This window comes from Coturnix japonica, chromosome 8, assembly GCF_001577835.2.
Source record: "Coturnix japonica isolate 7356 chromosome 8, Coturnix japonica 2.1, whole genome shotgun sequence".
In the NCBI taxonomy this organism is placed as follows: domain Eukaryota; kingdom Metazoa; phylum Chordata; class Aves; order Galliformes; family Phasianidae; genus Coturnix; species Coturnix japonica.
The window spans coordinates 14,073,017-14,089,789 of record NC_029523.1 but is presented as its reverse complement, the minus strand read 5'-3'; the positions used below and the strand labels follow the sequence as shown (position 1 = coordinate 14,089,789).

Sequence of the window (16,773 nt, the reverse complement as noted above, 5' to 3'; positions counted from 1 at the left end):
TTAAAAACTCACCTCAAAACCCATATCTCCAATTGCACCAGCATCCCCTGGTTGTCCTCTTGGACCCTGGCATTAAATAGAATTTTGGATTCAATTAAATTAACATTAGATCATATTTTACAGCCTTGACTTTGACCCTTCAAAACTACCAACTGGTATAAAGAAATGTATTTCCTTGACTCTCACCTTAAATCTGTATGTACAGATAAATAAATAAATACATTACCTGTATGTAATACCAGGATTGCATACAGTACTGAAGATCTTACTGCCAGTCTTGACAGAGTAGAATAACAGATTTCCTAGAATAACACAGATGTCTCTTCTTATAGACTAAAAGTAAACTATTATCTGAACTAAGCTTTCCTCTTGATTAACTGAGACTTTGTTTAATTAAGGATTGTTAAGACTGTCTGGTTTGCTTTGTGGAAAAGCCTACAGTCTGGTACAGAATTAACTGGAAGCAACTACTGTGGATTTAACAAAGTTTAGACAGAACAATCACTGAGGTGTAATGGAGTAAAGGCTGGGGCCTTTTTGATAACATCAGTAACTACGCTATAAGCACTTTCTTACTGGGTACACTTATAAGTAACAAACTGATCGCAATTACACATCTATGCTTTTTAAAGCAACATTCTCAATCTCTATGCACCTAAGATTGTTTATCTCTGCTCACTGAATAGGATTTGCATGCCTCTGGAGCAGAGCTTGCCTGTAACAGCTTACAGCTGATTCCATAGCCACTATGAATGTATGTCAAGACAAATCAACCACCTAGATCTACCCACTCTGAATTCTGAGAAAGTTCATTTCCATTTACCCCTTTTGGATTCATGCTTATAGAGATACTATGTTGAAAACATTTCCATTATTTATTAATTTACCTACAGAAGAGATGCTGCTACCCATATTTGTGGTAGGAGTCTTTTAAGCAAATATTTATTCTTCTTTCACTTCCTCCTTTAACCATGCATATGGTTTTTCTTCTCCTGATGACTTGGCAGTGATAACACAAATCTGTTCTTGCCTTATATCACCAATATGAATTGCATACAAATAAGAAGACCTCAGCACATGTATATATTTTACCTTATAGCTTTAAGTGTTAAAAAAAAAAACCAACAATGAAAACTGCAATTAAGTTCCTGTTAAGAATTCATTTGGACTACACAGAGTCCATGGGTTTTGGTTTACAGTGACTCCATGGCATTCCTTGATACAAGTGTCCCAGAGCTTAAGTTTGACTCAGGAGTCAAGCTGTAACATCTCCATAGAGCTAAGCCTGCTGGATTGTTAACACATCTTTCCCTTCTGACTTTCAGTGAAATTCAGAAGCCAAACAGAGAGCACAATAGCCTTTTAACCACTAACAGCAGACAGCTTGCAAACAAAAATTTTACTGAATTGTCTGAAAAGTAGGTAAAGTTGCTGTGCTAATGAAGTTGCTAGTAAAAATAGTTCTACCTACCTATGTTTTTCTGTTCCTCCATTAATAATTTGCATTTTTTTCTGCTCAGTGACAGGACAAGAGAAACTGTGTGAGCAGCTAGCCCTTATTGCAGTGACAAGCTGTTGGCAAAAATCAAGCTGCTCACAAATGCAGTTAAACAAAAGAGCCATGCATTTCACTCTGTAATATCTTCCGTCATTTTCATAGCTTCTTTCTATCTGCACAGACCATTTTCCAAAGATATTTTTCTTCACTAGCATTTGAGATAAAAAATTCTGCTCACAAGATTGACTTTTTTCATTTTGACACTGCACGTATAGATACTACATTGATGAGCATTACAGAAATGCAGGTTGCTCTGGAGTAGAACTCATATATTTAATAAAGCTAATAGTCATTTTATACATACGACAATTCAGGCTTGAAAGGAATAGCAGGAATTTTATGTAAGAGCCTTGCTTTACAAAACTATCAGATACTACAACACTCCAACAAGTTGGCAACTAAAATAAGTTGGCAATTGTATTCATATGACAATTCACTAAAATAAAACCTGGATTAGTAGAAATAATATTTAATAATGTTAGAAATTGTGTAGAAATAATATGCTTTATATCAACAGTTCACTTTCAAGATTTAAATTACCTGTGTGTCCTTTGCTATACAAAACAACATTTCAGAAGCAACAAAACCATAGATTTTTACATCTTTCACATTTCAACACTACAGAATGGCAGCCTTCTCCCAAGTTCCCTCCTCTAAGAAAGTACAGATTCTTTCACTGTATTTGTACAATCTGACTTATCCCCAGATGTGGTGATGCAATAGTATTCTTATCATGGTTACACATTTCAGTACTTTGTATGTATTTGCTGCAGAACCAGCACAATCATCCACTAGAACATTAACCACGTAGAAGTGAGTGTGACTTTCAAATAATAACAATCAGAATAGGAATCCATTCAAAAGAGGAATGTCTGAGATATACTAGAACAGTCTTTTTGTTATTAAAAATTTATCTGCCAAATATGTGTGGTCCTTGAGTTTCTGAACAACAATCCTAAGGTATCTTGAAACAACACCACTAATATCTATATTGGCACATACTTTTACTAAATCTATGAAGTACATGTCTACCTCAACGTAGAGCAGAGCCACCTAGCATTGCAATCCAGATTTTGCCATGCTCTCCTATGTTGTACATGCCTTACTATAGCACTTCCCAGCATGATTAACATATCTTACATACAAATTACACCAAAGCAAAGGAGGAAGACTCAAGTCCTGTAGTTATACAACAATTACCCCACAATCCCTACCCATGCACTGTTAACAACACCAAATCTTGGTAAAACAGAATTCAGTACAATACGTGGAAAAAATTTTAAGCAGGCATAAAGATCAACTTACTGCCTCTCCCATTGGTCCTCTGTCTCCTGTGGTTCCAGGAGGCCCAGGCAAACCCTCAAAGATTAAAATAAAGTGAAGGAAAATAATAATAAAAGAAATTCAGTTGGAAGCAGGCTGTTTTACATTCTATGCAAAACCACTTCCCTCTCTCATTTCTGCTCACTCAATAACTTGTTCTGAAATACTTGAGAAGCCTTGTTTTCTGGATCACAATCATCACCACGTCACTGACCTTGTGGCAGGTGAGGAAGCCCTAAACAAATCTCCACTGTTTCTTTTACATAGGGATGGATATTGGCTGACCTACCATTTAGCAGACCTGCATTGCTCTCCTTAGCCTCAAGTGAGTTCCTCCCTGAAAACTTCGATAAAATTATTTGCAAAGCAACCTCTAGCCCCTCCTTGCTACATACAGCTGCTGTTCTGCTGCAGTTTATGATCATACTATATTCTGTGGACCGTCACCCGTGAAAGCACTGGTCTAGTAGCACACTGCCATGTTCATTCTAATTCTCACTTTGGCCTCTGATTCTCTGTACAGAAAATGTAAACTCCTATATTAGTTTTCAAGCTGCTTCAAAATAAATAAAGTATGATATAAATGAAGTACAATATTTTGTGTTTTGGAAGAAGCAACAGAGTATTCAATACTCACAAGCGCTCCTTGATCTCCTCTTTGACCTGGATTTCCAGCTTTACCCTGGTCAAAGAGATTTTTAAAGATGTTGGACTCTGATGATTTTGAAGAACAGGTCAGAAACTGGCAGCAAATACATTAAGGCCTCATACAAAAACTGACTCCAATACTTACAATGAGCCCAGGAGTGCCTTTCTTTCCTGGATCTCCTCTTTCTCCCTGATAAATAACAACACAAGTTCTATTGGCATTTGCAACATAAGCTGTATACAGATGATGTATATTTAAATGCTAGGTAAGAGCTGAAATTGCAGATTTAGGCTTAGATGGGCTTCTACAACAGTTGAGTACCTGAAGAAAAACAGAAATTTGCAAGTCTCCTCTTGAACTAAACCAAAATTTATGACTGCTTCCAACATGTTGATTTTCTGAGGAAAATCAGTCTATCCCCATGTTTTGTACGGTGCTGAGCAATGGAAGCACTCACCTTAATGCCTTGTGTACCCGGCTCTCCAAGAGGACCATCTGTACCTCTAGGCCCCTGAATATTGAACAAGTGATTAGGAACATTAACTGTTTTGCGTTTTGTAACAACATATGCAGCATAAGCCCTTGGAGACAGAAATCAATTCTGTTGGCAAGAACACTGAAAATTCACAGGATGAAAAGCAATTTTCTTTGCATGTTAATATTAATTAATTTTGCATGATTAATTAATTAATTTTGCATGAAATAAAACTTCAAAAAACAAAATTAGTTTCTAGCTTGCTGTAATGTAAATTTTAGAATAAAGACATATATATATTTTAACTATATTTTTAACTATGTAAACAAGATGTTTAGGCACTCCGCTAGACCCAGTTTGCAGGCAGATATTTTCTGCTCTTTTTTCATCCAGTTTGCATGCATGCAAGTCATATTAGAAGTACCTAGATGATTACTGGTTATATAAAGCACTTGCTTTTGGTCTTCAGTTGCAATAAAAAAAATCCAGCTGGCTTGTAAGTCTTTAAAACAGGCAGATAAGGCTCTTCCATTAGTAAACCAGCTTAAGGCGAGATCAAAACCAATTTATTGTCTTGCATAGTGAACTGCTGTATTATCAAACTAAATTATCTACTTTAAATTGAGATTTTACAACCAATAAACAATGATAGTTTATTATGTTATGCTTGTTACGCTATGGTATTTCAAAATATATATTTATTTCCAAAATAGTTAGACACATTTATTTAAGACTAGCAATCTTAATCCATTAGTCCAGAAGTAAGCAAACAAATCCTTAAAATAGATAATGAGCAAAATGTAAGAAAAAACACAACTGTTTATTCATGCTAACACACTGGGCATTTCCATAATTCTCAACCCAAATTGGGTAAAGACACAAATCAAAACCAGTTAAATAGAATCTAAAATCAACAACTGCTTTAAATCAAGAGCTAGTTGAATATAATGAAGCTGGGTTCTTTACAACAGCAGACAGTGGGAGGATGAAATGCCAGCCTTTCTGTTGGCTTCCTGGCTGTGCAGTGCTGCTATCAAGCAGACAGAATACGTACATTGCTAAGGCACTGCCTCAATGAAAATGATTCGCATTTTCACAGTGAGTTTCTGAGTTACAGGGAATCTTATTTCTTGGGTCATGGTTTTTAGTGAAGGGCATTTAATTGCATTCAATTACAGAGTGTTCTAAGAAGTAATAAGCTAGGGATGCAAAAAGACTTTGTTGGAAGCATATCTGATCTTATTCACTTCCTTCTCAAAAAAATGTTTGTAACATCTATGTCCCTACTGAGCTTTTTGAGTCAAAACATAACAAAATTTTGTTCTGTTAGTTTGGCTTTATTGATGCACATCAAAGACCCTGTCAGAACAGATGAGCAGCCACCCACTTTTCCCTGGAGCTACAGTAGAACAAAAGGCAGACGGGTACCTTGGAAACATGTGTTCAAATTCTGTTAGGCTTTGCTCTTGAAATGGAAATATCCCAGGAAAAGGCCTTTCCTGTGGGCTGATACATAATTACATCCTCTGGCCAAGCCAAAACTATCCCACGAGAAGCTTGTCCATTAGCTTTTCAGCACTGCTGCTTCTGGCCAGCATGAGCAGTGCATAGCAGCCACAGGGCAAGGAAAGGGAACAGGCTGGGAGTTGTTAGAAACCTTCTGATATCTCAGAGGGTTTGGAAACAGCTTTTGTGAGGCAATCACTGTGCTTTCCTGTCCCCCTTTCCTGCTTTGGTCAGTGAATGACTGAGTATTCATAGATATATTTTTAAGCCAGAGGGGAAAAAAAAGAAGCCACAAAACATAACATTCCTGGTCTTTGTGAGGCTCTTGCTGAGTGTGATCCCAATCCAAAGACAACTGAAGTCTGTTGAAATGCTGGTGACTTTAATGCACACAGAGACCAGAACCAAAAGGCTAACAGTGTTTTCAAGGGTGATGAGAAAAACAGAACTGCATCTCAAGTTTGGATTATGTAACTGTGTAACTATTGAATTATTGTATAGCATAATCTAAAAGAAAGCTAAACATCTTGATCAAATTAATGTCAGGTTGCTTCTTTGTACTTTTCCTGTAATAGATTACTAAAATGTACACAAAATGGGTTGTGGTAAAAACTTGAGGTCTAAGCTGGTTTAGAGACCTGTGGTCTGATATTGCTCTTGGGTGAAATTTCTCCATGGAAGGGGAAGGGAAGGTTCGAAAATCTGAGATGAAGTGAGGGTGGATCAAAAAAAAAATGGGGGGCATAGTGAGATAGAAGGTCAAAGAAGAGCAAAGGAATACCCTAGGGAACATATGGAAGGGAAGATTCAGAGTATAAAGGAGAACAATTACAGAGAAGTTTTATTCTTTCCCAGACTTATTAGATACACAATTTGTTATTTGCCTTTCTGCATTCTCCACAGTGCTTTTAAGGGAATAGAAGCTCAAAATGAGATATTCAAGAAAAATAGATATTTTAATTGTACGCATCTGAGTAACAATGAATTTTCATTCTAGATTTTTATCTTCTATCATTAATAATAAGAACAGATCAGTTACTTTAAACACTCATAACTTCCTTTTAATTACAATGGGGGTTCACAACCCACAGTTTAGGAAATGGTCCTGTGAGGAAAATGCACAGGATTGTCAGTTTGTACTTTGTGCACAGTACACTAAAATCTTCCTGCTAGTCACATAGATACTGCTACACTGACAGTCCATTCATTAGGAAGACTAATACTCTAAGACTAATAATCACAAACAATGAAGTGAAAAGGCCTATCATTCAAAACACCAACCTTTCACTAAATAATTTTGAACTGAAAACAAGTTAACAGAGACCAACACATTGCTCAGCTTTTGACTCAGGATTCTGCCTGCCTTTAGCCAGTCACAGAGCAGAATGTAGGAATCCAAGGGAAAGGCAATTGGACGGTCTATCAAAAACACACCATAACATTCCTATACATAGTATGCTGTGAATGCATTATCAGCATAGATTAATTGGATCTGTATCCTTTCCTACTGTAACTTGTACTGAATGAGAGATGCACATAACATGCTTGCTGCTATTTAATTTAAGTTGCAGCTAAGCTGAGGAGTGAGTCTGCCAAATGATTGCTACTACTTTTTTTCTTTGGCATGGGTCTAGTTTTCTTAGTAAAATGGAACATATTGCATTGAAAACTTAAAGATTATAAATAAAGCAAGAAAAAGTTCTTCTAAGAAGGAAAGAAAAGCCAACTAACCCTTTTTGTTTTCCTCATTCTGTCCCCAAGATATAAGTGTGAAAATAAAACTATATATGCGAAGTACGCTATGCAGTTACTTCTCTCTCAATGAACAGAATTCCAGGAAGAGTATGAAAATAGCTACTATTAAGCTTTAAAATACTAAGCATTAGCCTGAAGAATATTAACTGCTCAGAATCTTAGCAGGTATTAAGAACTTTGCTTTGGTCTCACTTGTGAAGTCAATCTACTGATACAGGAATCCTTTCTCTCAAATTAAAGGTAGCAACTGAGTTCAATGGAGCTCAGTGTACACACAAAAAGCAGCATCAGTCTATGACATTCTTATTTTCTTCTCAGTACATTAACACACAAGAACAAAAAACTTGGCAGCCATAGAACCACTGCCACAACTTGTTATCAGTATGTCCTTCTAAACTACTCTTCCTTTTAGCCATGAGAGAGATTCCTTCTCCTTGACACAGCTACTTTCACTCTCCAGAGTATCATCAGGACACTAAAGTATCTACCAAGTGGTGTTCTCCTTCTGTACTTTCAAAAGGTCAAATGGTATAAAAGTGAGTCACAAAAGGACTCAACTCTCTACTTGATTTTCAAGTCTTGAGCATGAGCTGAGAAAGCTCTGTACTCAGTGGTATATCTCCCTAAAACCCTCAGTGTACTCCACAGGCTCCCAGACAGTCTCCCTTCAGATGGCCAGAACACCCCAGTGTGTTGGAGACTGAGCAGCTGGATGCTGTCAGGCAAAAGTATTCTGCTGGAAAACGTTGGATGTGAACTGGTTGCTGAAAGATCCATAATTTATGGGATGAAGGAATTCCACTCTGTGACAGTGCAGAAGTAGAGGTCAGTGCTCCCAAGGGCTTCTGCAGATTCCAGCTGTGAATATGGGACAATTTCTTGTTTCAGTACACAATAAAAGGAAATTTCCATATGCTTCTATTTAACTTCTGTATGTAACCGCGGTATGCGTTTTTCCAAGGCCTGCCACACAGAGCTTTGGGTTCTTACACTTGTCATTCTGAGTCCAGTGATGACAAATCCCAGATTTCAGGGGCCTCCAAATATTTTCCTTATGTGTTTTGGGTTTGATATTTTGATTTTGAGAGCAGAAAATATTCTCAACAGCTTCAGTGGGAGTTTGTTCACAGAGCCTAAAGACTTGGGTCTGCTCCAAGACACTTTTCCATGAAGCATTCCTAGTCACGTTGGATGTAGGCAAAGGCACAAACCACAACTCTGAACCAGGACTTCCAGAGAACTTGGGATGTTTGGGATTTATTTTGAGTGATCTTTAATTATAAGCAATGTATTCCATGATGTGCTGCCAAAATCATAAAGAGACACCCTCAAAAATTCTTGTCTCAGTTGGCAGAAGATATGACATTCCTTAAATAAAATACCTCCTACCTTCGAAACCGAATCTAAATTAAATCTACTGCTGGGAAGGAGGAGAACTTGGAGGACTAGCATTCAAGCAGCAGCTTGATTCCAATCCCAGCTCTGGTGATGCTGTCAGATGGACTATCAAGAGGGAAGGATCAGAATGGGGAGTTTCAAGGGAAATGCTATGTCTGTTGGAATTAAAACATTACCTGAAAGCAGCTTTCTCATAGTCTCAGACTAATTACTTTTCAGTTGGCCTTCGAACTCATTGCATCCCACAGGTGACCAGTTGAGCAAACTCCAGTAGACAAAGAATTCTCAAACCTCAGCTTTGTACAGTGAAAACTGGGTTTGCATATAAATACTCTTCTGCATGCCACTGGTTTGCAAGTAGAAGTTCAGCAAAACACTTCAGCATGCATTTCACTTTGAGTCATGCTCCCACTGAAATCATAGAGAGGTAAATGCACTCATCTGGTTCACTGAATCAGATCATGTAAAGCAGTGCCAAGCTTCTGCTAATTTTCAGTCTCACAATTGCTTTGCATATCTATTTTGATATAGATTTTCAAATCCGTCTGTGAAGTAAATGGGTTATTTGTCAATCAAAGCTAAAACAGAGAACCTCACTCCTGTGAGAAAGCTAACTTAGCCACCAACACAGGTTCCTGGGAGCCCCTATGGCCTCCCTGTATCAAGCCTATTGTAAAAACACCTTCTGAACATTTCAGGAGGCACTTTTCTGATAGCTAGTGTCTGGGGTTGGACTCTGCTGCTTACATCATTTCTAATAATTGGTTGGGCTCCATGTTTCTGAAAGGCAGGGTGGGTTCTCAGCCTCTACAGCTCATTAAGGTTTCTCTGAATTTTACATAAATACATCTGCATTCTGAAACACTGATCTCAATTAACTCATTTTTTCTGGGCACTGACTAGTATGACGCTAGCTCCCTCCCTCTCACATGTCACGTGATATTTTTCTGAACTTAATTTGCTTTTCTGCAGGTAAAATTACCAAATTAATACATTCTCTTCTGACTTTGCTACTCCCTCTATCAGAGCCAATGGGTATTTTTATTTTACTTTCAAAAACACAAGTGATCTATTGATAAGAAAAACTCTTCCTCAAACAACCAAAGAGACCAGTAGTGCTCACAAATGTAACACCTTCATATTTGTCTACAGAAGATAAGGCTAGTAGTCATTTTTTTGCTTTGGTCCTGCTCTCAGCTGAAATCAAAAGCAAATCCCCATTTAACCAAAATGTGAGTGGAAATGAAGATCCCTATCATTTCCTACATAGGAATGCAATTATCATTTGTTTGATTTCACTACAAATAGTTGAGTCCAGAGTTAGAGAAAGCAACTGCACATAGGTTCCACATCAAATTCATATTGGCAACACTCTAATACCTGCTCTAAGTACCATGAGAAAGCAGAATTACTTACCCTTCTGCCCTTAGGCCCCTGTGGTCCTGGTGGTCCCCTTGCCCCAGAAGGTCCCTACATGTCAAATAAACTAATTATTGTCTTTGACGTATAGATTTATAGAAATTACAAGGTTTGTACACAATGAGTAACAACCAGTGCAAGCAAAACAAGTTCATATTTATAACTTCTAGTCATGGTTGAAATTAAATTAATTGTGTTAGTGTAATTTATCTAGTAAAATCTGGATAGTAATCTTTAAGTACTCATATTCTGAATAAGAAAGCATGATCTGTTGGATTACATTAATTCTGTCCAGTGTTTAAAAATTCCTCAATACTCTTCATATTCTTAATTCAGCAACCTTACATTAAAGCCTGTGTACTGTTGATCCACAGTGAAATTAAGACAGGTATATACAGCAAATCACAAAATCATTTTTAAATTAATAATCAAACTAAACATATAATAACATGCAAATCACATTGAGTCAATGAATAATATTGTTGTGCAGTAATAAACCATCCTTAAACAGCTCTATGTCTCTACTTGTCTCAACTGAGTAATTTTTAAATGAGTAAGTGCTATAATTACTTTTCCTGTCTCTCATGGATGATCCTGGTACACAGCAGGTGAACATTGTGTCTGACTGGGCAAATTTTCATGACAGTTTTACAGACTGCAGTACCAGTTAGAAAACATTTGTAAATCCAGCAGAGAAAAAAGGCTGTTTAAAAAATGGTACATTTGATGTCAAAACAAAGCACTATTTTATACCTACAGGTAATCCTTCTGGCCCCACTGGCCCAGGGCCTCCTGGAGGTCCTAAGTAGCCCTAGAATTGAAGCAAGTATAGAAAAAGACACAATTTTATCTAAACTGTCATTAAAACAACAATAATAATTCAGTTTGTTACTTGAAGAATCAGAAGTGAATTAATAAAAGGTCAACTGATGCATGAAACATTGCATCCTGACTTAGAAAAAGCACTGCTGTCAGGACACCAATCTTCACTGTCCACAACTGCTATACAGTAGATTTAAGAGCCCACATGTGTTATCAGTCTGACTACTAGAACAACTTGGTTACCCCAGCATATAAAACAAATTATTTGACCTACTTCCCTTCCTTTATTTACCTCTCCTTTCAATTTAGTGTTTTTTCGTTTGTTTGTTTGTTTTAATGCCAGCCTCCTGGGAGCCATTTGATGAAACTTCTATTATTTTGCTGCTTCATTCAGCAGATCAGTTTGCAGCATCAGTTCAACAGCAGTCAAAATGTTGCTAATGAAGCCTCCTGGAAACACTGCCTTATAAATACTATTCTTTTCCATAAAGTTTGCACAATCAGAAGGCTTACAATTCATTACTGTTTTGGAAGGCACAATGCCTTTGTAATTAGCATATACAAATAGATAGATAGATGGATAGATAGATTTGACCTTACTTATGACATACCATCACTCCTTTCTCTCCAGGAGGACCTACTGGTCCTGGACTGCCTCGCTCTCCCTTCAATGAAAAATTAAAAAGTAAATATAAGTGAGTGTTCCTTCCCTGAAATGTTCCTTGTCTACTATTCCTAGACCTGCTCTAACAATATTACAGTGATGCAAGAGGACTTTTATTAGGGCTGTCATACACAATCTACAAGGGACTTAGTGTTAAAAGGGGAGTGGCATAACACCTCTGCTTTAGGGACCTTCCTTTTCTTATAAGTCTGCAGAAAAGATTTAGTACTTCACCTGTCTTTCTGAACTGCTACTAGCAGATCTCTTCTCTCTGTTGCATGCACCACATTTATAGTTATGTTTTTAATCTATAATCCTCACCTCAGTAAATAATTTATTTCCTCTCTCCCTCACTTCTGCATGTTTTAGGAAAAGAACAGATCTAAAAGAAGACAGCCCTGCATCAGCTGCAGAAGCAATGAGAATGGGTGGCATAGAGATCTCGTTCTTGTCTTATGTACTTTCCCACCTTTTATTCATATAGCACTCAGCCCAACCATTAGCTTGGCTGTAGATTATCCTCTCTGCACAGATTGCACATTTATAGTGAACAGTAGACATGACACAGAGATAATGCAATATTTTGTTAGATACTTAGAAATAAATTTTTTAATAATCTTTAAATAAATCTTTAAAATAAATGTGCTAAAAGTATATTTGTAATTTAAATCCACTCAGCATGTTTACATTGTAGTATTCAATCCAGAAAAGAGGAAGACAAGTTCTACAGGAATAGTATAGTAATGAAAATAATTATTGTACTGTGAAGAAGATTGCTTCTAATTGCTGATGAATCAATTATTCTTTTACTGTTACATCAATTCCCTACTACTTAAGCTAGCAACAACATCCCTAGGTAATCTTTATTGAGTGGAGTATAGTTATGAACACGAATTATTTGATGCTGAATTCTTAAATATTATAAGTAAAACAATATGAGGAAAATATGATCTTAGTTTTAACAAGCAGTGTTTTCCATTGATAAATTTTTGTTCATGTATTCAAAGTAATTCAAATAAATTGCTGACTTTTCTAATAGGATTCCTTTAAATAGCAGCCACCAGTCTAGGTGAAATAATTCAGCCCTGCAGGGCAGAAACACAAATGGTGCTGGATCATTCCAACTAAGAATTATGCCTTTATTATAATTGAAGCTGACATGCAGTACCGCAATAGTTTCCTGTTTTTCAGTTTTAAAATATTTCACCTAAATAAAACCTTGTCAAATATACTTAAGCTATTTATGCAGTTCTAGTCATTGTCTGCCAGACTTCACTTTCATAAACAGAACTGTTATTACACAGCATAGAAAACAAACAAAGTTGCCTTTTTTACTCAGTTAATGCATAATGTTGTATTCGTCATTCTACTTTCATCTGTTAATGATGTAGCAGCGTTTAACCAATGACTGCTGTATAAAACAAGCATCATTTATAACAGCTTTGTGAATCAAGAGCAGTAGATAGTAAAGCATCCTAATGTGACATATCAAATCTGTAAGCAACAGATTGCTGGTACATAGGCAAATTCACTGTCAATTCAAATCACGAACACCAGACACATACCCCTAATAACAGCATTTGGGCTGCTGTTTATTGCATCCCCATACACAGAAATACTACAGAAATGTAAGCTTTATCCATGGACAGCAAACCATCTCTCACCGATATTTTGTCTCCCCAGTGGATTTTAAAGCTTATTTTTGCTGCTGAGCAGTTAGATATGTTATTTGTACCTTTTCACCAAGGCTTCCAGATGGCCCAGTTTCTCCAGGTAAGCCAGATGATCCCTGGATAAGAAATATGAGGAATTATCAGTGCAGCATCCATACAAGTTCATAGCTGGTAGTTCCACAGTGCCCAGCAGCAGTATAGCACAACTCTTGATTCCTGAGAGCTGCTGTTCTATTTGTATAAGTGGTCCTGTGGGCAGCGAGGACTGCACGAGCTAACTGGGCTTAAAGTCTATGCAAGGGGATGACTGCAGCTAGACAAACCAACAGTAAATAGCTACTGCTACTAATCACTCTAATTCGATCATTGTACTGTACTGTCACGCAGAGACTACATGTGGTCTTAGTATTGCAGTGCTGGAAGCTTTACAAACATACAGCTTGCTAGCACTTCAGTCTGACTGCAAATTTCAAGAGGAATAAATTCAGTAGAACAAAGTAAAAGCCAGTCAATGTAACATGATACTGGATCAGATGTTGTCTGTTATCTTCCTAGGTGTTATAGCCCCAAACAAATTGAAAATCAGAGGGATCAGAACCTTCTAATTGTTTATAAAGTGAAGTAAGTCTCTTCTGAGACTGTCCCACATATTTCTCCTGTGCAGGACAAGTACCACCATAGGAAATGGAAAGTAAGATACTAAGTATTTTTATTTTTCAAATCTTATTCCCTGTGCTTGAAAAACCTCAATCTAAAAAACCAGAAAATCAGCTGAGAAAAAAAATATGAAATGCTGAACTTGAAGAAAAATAGGCACCCAGAGTACACTGCATATAACTACACATGAAAGATGGCAGAAAAGCTTTCAGTAGCAGAATAAAGCATGAGTGCACTGAGCCTGTAATGCTTTGAAAAGCACTGTGTAAATAAAATGGCAACAGACACACTGGCATTGGAATCTCTACATATGTCACTGTGCTAGTTTAACTAGCATTAAACTGGCATTTAAGGGGAAGAATTTAAAACAGAAAAAGAAAAAAGAACAAAAAGGAAAGCATTTCTCCTGCACTCAATAGGCTGCTATGTCCTTTTCATAAACCGAGTAGTAGTTTGTTCCATAGAAATCATTTCGTATCAGAAAGACAACGTTCCATCCTGACACCTGTCTTTGAAAAACAAAACAAAACTTATTTTTTTTAGACCTTTACCTGTGTAATTTCAGTAGAGTCTCAGCCCGAGTACTTTAGCATAACAGGTGCAAATTAAGACCCTATGATTTTATTTTTTTTTTTTTTTTCCCTTGGATTGCTGGCTAGTCTGGAAATTTCATAGCTCATATATGCTGCAATGAGCTATTGAGACAGTGACCTTGCAGACTAACAACACTGGCATAAATGAGTTTCTGGACAGGCTAGAAAGACAAACAGGTTCCTCAATGGTTGCTACAGCAATATACTGTATGTCTGAAGTTGTGCATTATGTTTCAGCCTAAGGCGTCTCTTGGCATCCGTGAAAGATTTATCCTAGTGATGCTGGCACTGAGGCAATGCTTGGAGGTCAGAGGCATGGTCAAGAGACTTTGTGACGAACTCTGTGAATGAGTTACCACTGCTGACACTATGACTTGTGGCCAACAGCAGGCTTCAATGCCAGGCAGAAATCAGTAAGACAAAGCACTACCCTGTACTCTTGTTCATCAAGATGAGGGCTGTGGAGGTATGATTTCAAAAGGCTGAGGACTAATCACACTCATTTTCTCATTTCAGAAAGGAAAGATGTAATCACAGCCAAGATGCAGCTGAGATCTATTCTCCCTTCACAGAGGCTCCTGACTTCCTAGTCAATGCCACACTGTGCAGAGGGCTGAAGACTCTGATCAGAAAGTTGTTCCCTGCACCTACACTGATGCATTTATTGACCAAGACCCTTTTTCAGGTCAGAAGTATTGTCTTTCTGAGTAAGTTGCTCTGAGTTGAAAGAGAAGGAACGATGAGGAAGCAGCAATTGAGAATGTGCTGTTGTGTTAACCAGCACATTGGGTTTACTGTACAAAGCCTTTGAGCGAGAAGACTAATGCTGGCTTCTAAGCAGAAAGTTTCCTAAACACTTTTCCTCAAAATAAAGTAATCAAGATAAATTACTGTAGAAACACTAGAATAAAGTGGATTTCTGGAGGTACGAAAAGAGGAAAAGAAACCATGTATGAGTGGCACTTATGTCTGGGAAGCAAAACAATACTTCAGATGACAAGAACTGAAGCCAAAGAAATGGCAAAGGCAACAAGGACTTCAAGAACTAAGGGGATAGTTTGTAACAGATAAGCTAAACATTCATTCCCTTCTCCTTCCAAAACAGAGGGAAAGTGATTGAGGTAATGCTAGGGCAGACACCAGCAGAGGCAAGAAAGAAAAAAAAAAGTTTAGTTAGAAATATCATTTTACTTTTTAAAGTATTTTGTAACATGCAGTGAAGGGAAAGTACAATCAGAAGGCAAACATCTTGTTCCATTAATACCTCAGCCACAAGACATTTTCCTAATGGACCTTCTTAAAGACCATGTGGCTCCTTAAATTTCAGTTTTGGATTGGTTTGCCATAGAGATCAGACACTGAGACTTGACTGAGGTTTCTTTTCTTCTTATGTAAGGAAATCAATGCACTCTAAAATCTGTTTGTCAAGTTGGTATCATTCAGTATCCCTTCAGTCCTCTGGGGACTAATGGTGGATTCAAAACAAACAAACAAACAAACAAATCAAGCTGAGAGTATTAGGTAACAGAAAAGTAAAAAAACAAAACAAACAAAAAAAACCCCAAAAAACAACAACAAAAAAAAACCCCAAACCAAAACAAACAAACAAAAAACCAAACCAACACAAAAACCAACCAGATCTGAAATATTAAAAAAAAACACTCATCATAGTTTTAAACCTTATTATTAAAGTCATAAGCTTTCATTTGCAAGGATTTATGTAAAACTCTACAGTGACAGTAACAGCATTTTAGAAACCTTCTTGATAGGAGTATTTTTGTGGGAAATGAATCCAAGACCAGATCTCACAAGTAACACATGCCTAAGACAGACAAAACATTTTGCCAGCACATATGCTCCATGCTAGAACCCAGCCTGTAGTGGAATAATTGAAAACACACTGTGTACTTAATGCAAACTCAAGTTTGGAATAATCAATTTAAAAGCTTGGTAGTGAGGAACAAACACTCAGCTGGTTCCAAAAGTGCCTGTGGAAGTAGTTGCCTGTCAGGTTGTATGCTAATGTATTCCTGTGTTAAGTGAAAGTCTTTCTATCCAGCATTTTCAAATGTCTTTATTCACCATTCTCTCAATGATATCACACGTCTAGCCACATTAACTTCTTTGAATTTTTTGGGGCATTTTCAATTAAGTTTTGTTAAAATTTGTACTTGGTCTGTGCATTCTACTTCCCTCCGTACCACAGTCACCATTTCTGCCTGCTCAAAATCATTTAACTGGAGAAGGATTGTTCATTCACAGACTTAAACATGCTTTGGAA

The 16,773-nt window shown here is 37.2% G+C and overlaps 1 protein-coding gene across 4 annotated transcripts in view; it reads right to left on the bottom strand.

Annotated features, from left to right (window-relative positions):
• Positions 1-16,773, bottom strand: part of COL24A1 (collagen type XXIV alpha 1 chain) — a 107,428-nt gene that overhangs the window by 30,449 nt on the left and 60,206 nt on the right. For all 4 annotated transcript variants that reach the window (XM_015870173.2, XM_015870175.2, XM_032446351.1 and 1 more), the window contains 9 exons: positions 13,305-13,358; positions 11,517-11,570; positions 10,841-10,894; positions 10,081-10,134; positions 3,988-4,041; positions 3,675-3,719; positions 3,519-3,563; positions 2,864-2,917; positions 13-66 (listed from right to left, as the gene is read on the bottom strand). In XM_015870173.2, the coding sequence (XP_015725659.1) occupies positions 13-66; positions 2,864-2,917; positions 3,519-3,563; positions 3,675-3,719; positions 3,988-4,041; positions 10,081-10,134; positions 10,841-10,894; positions 11,517-11,570; positions 13,305-13,358 (468 nt within the window). The remainder of the gene's footprint in view (positions 1-12; positions 67-2,863; positions 2,918-3,518; positions 3,564-3,674; positions 3,720-3,987; positions 4,042-10,080; positions 10,135-10,840; positions 10,895-11,516; positions 11,571-13,304; positions 13,359-16,773) is intronic.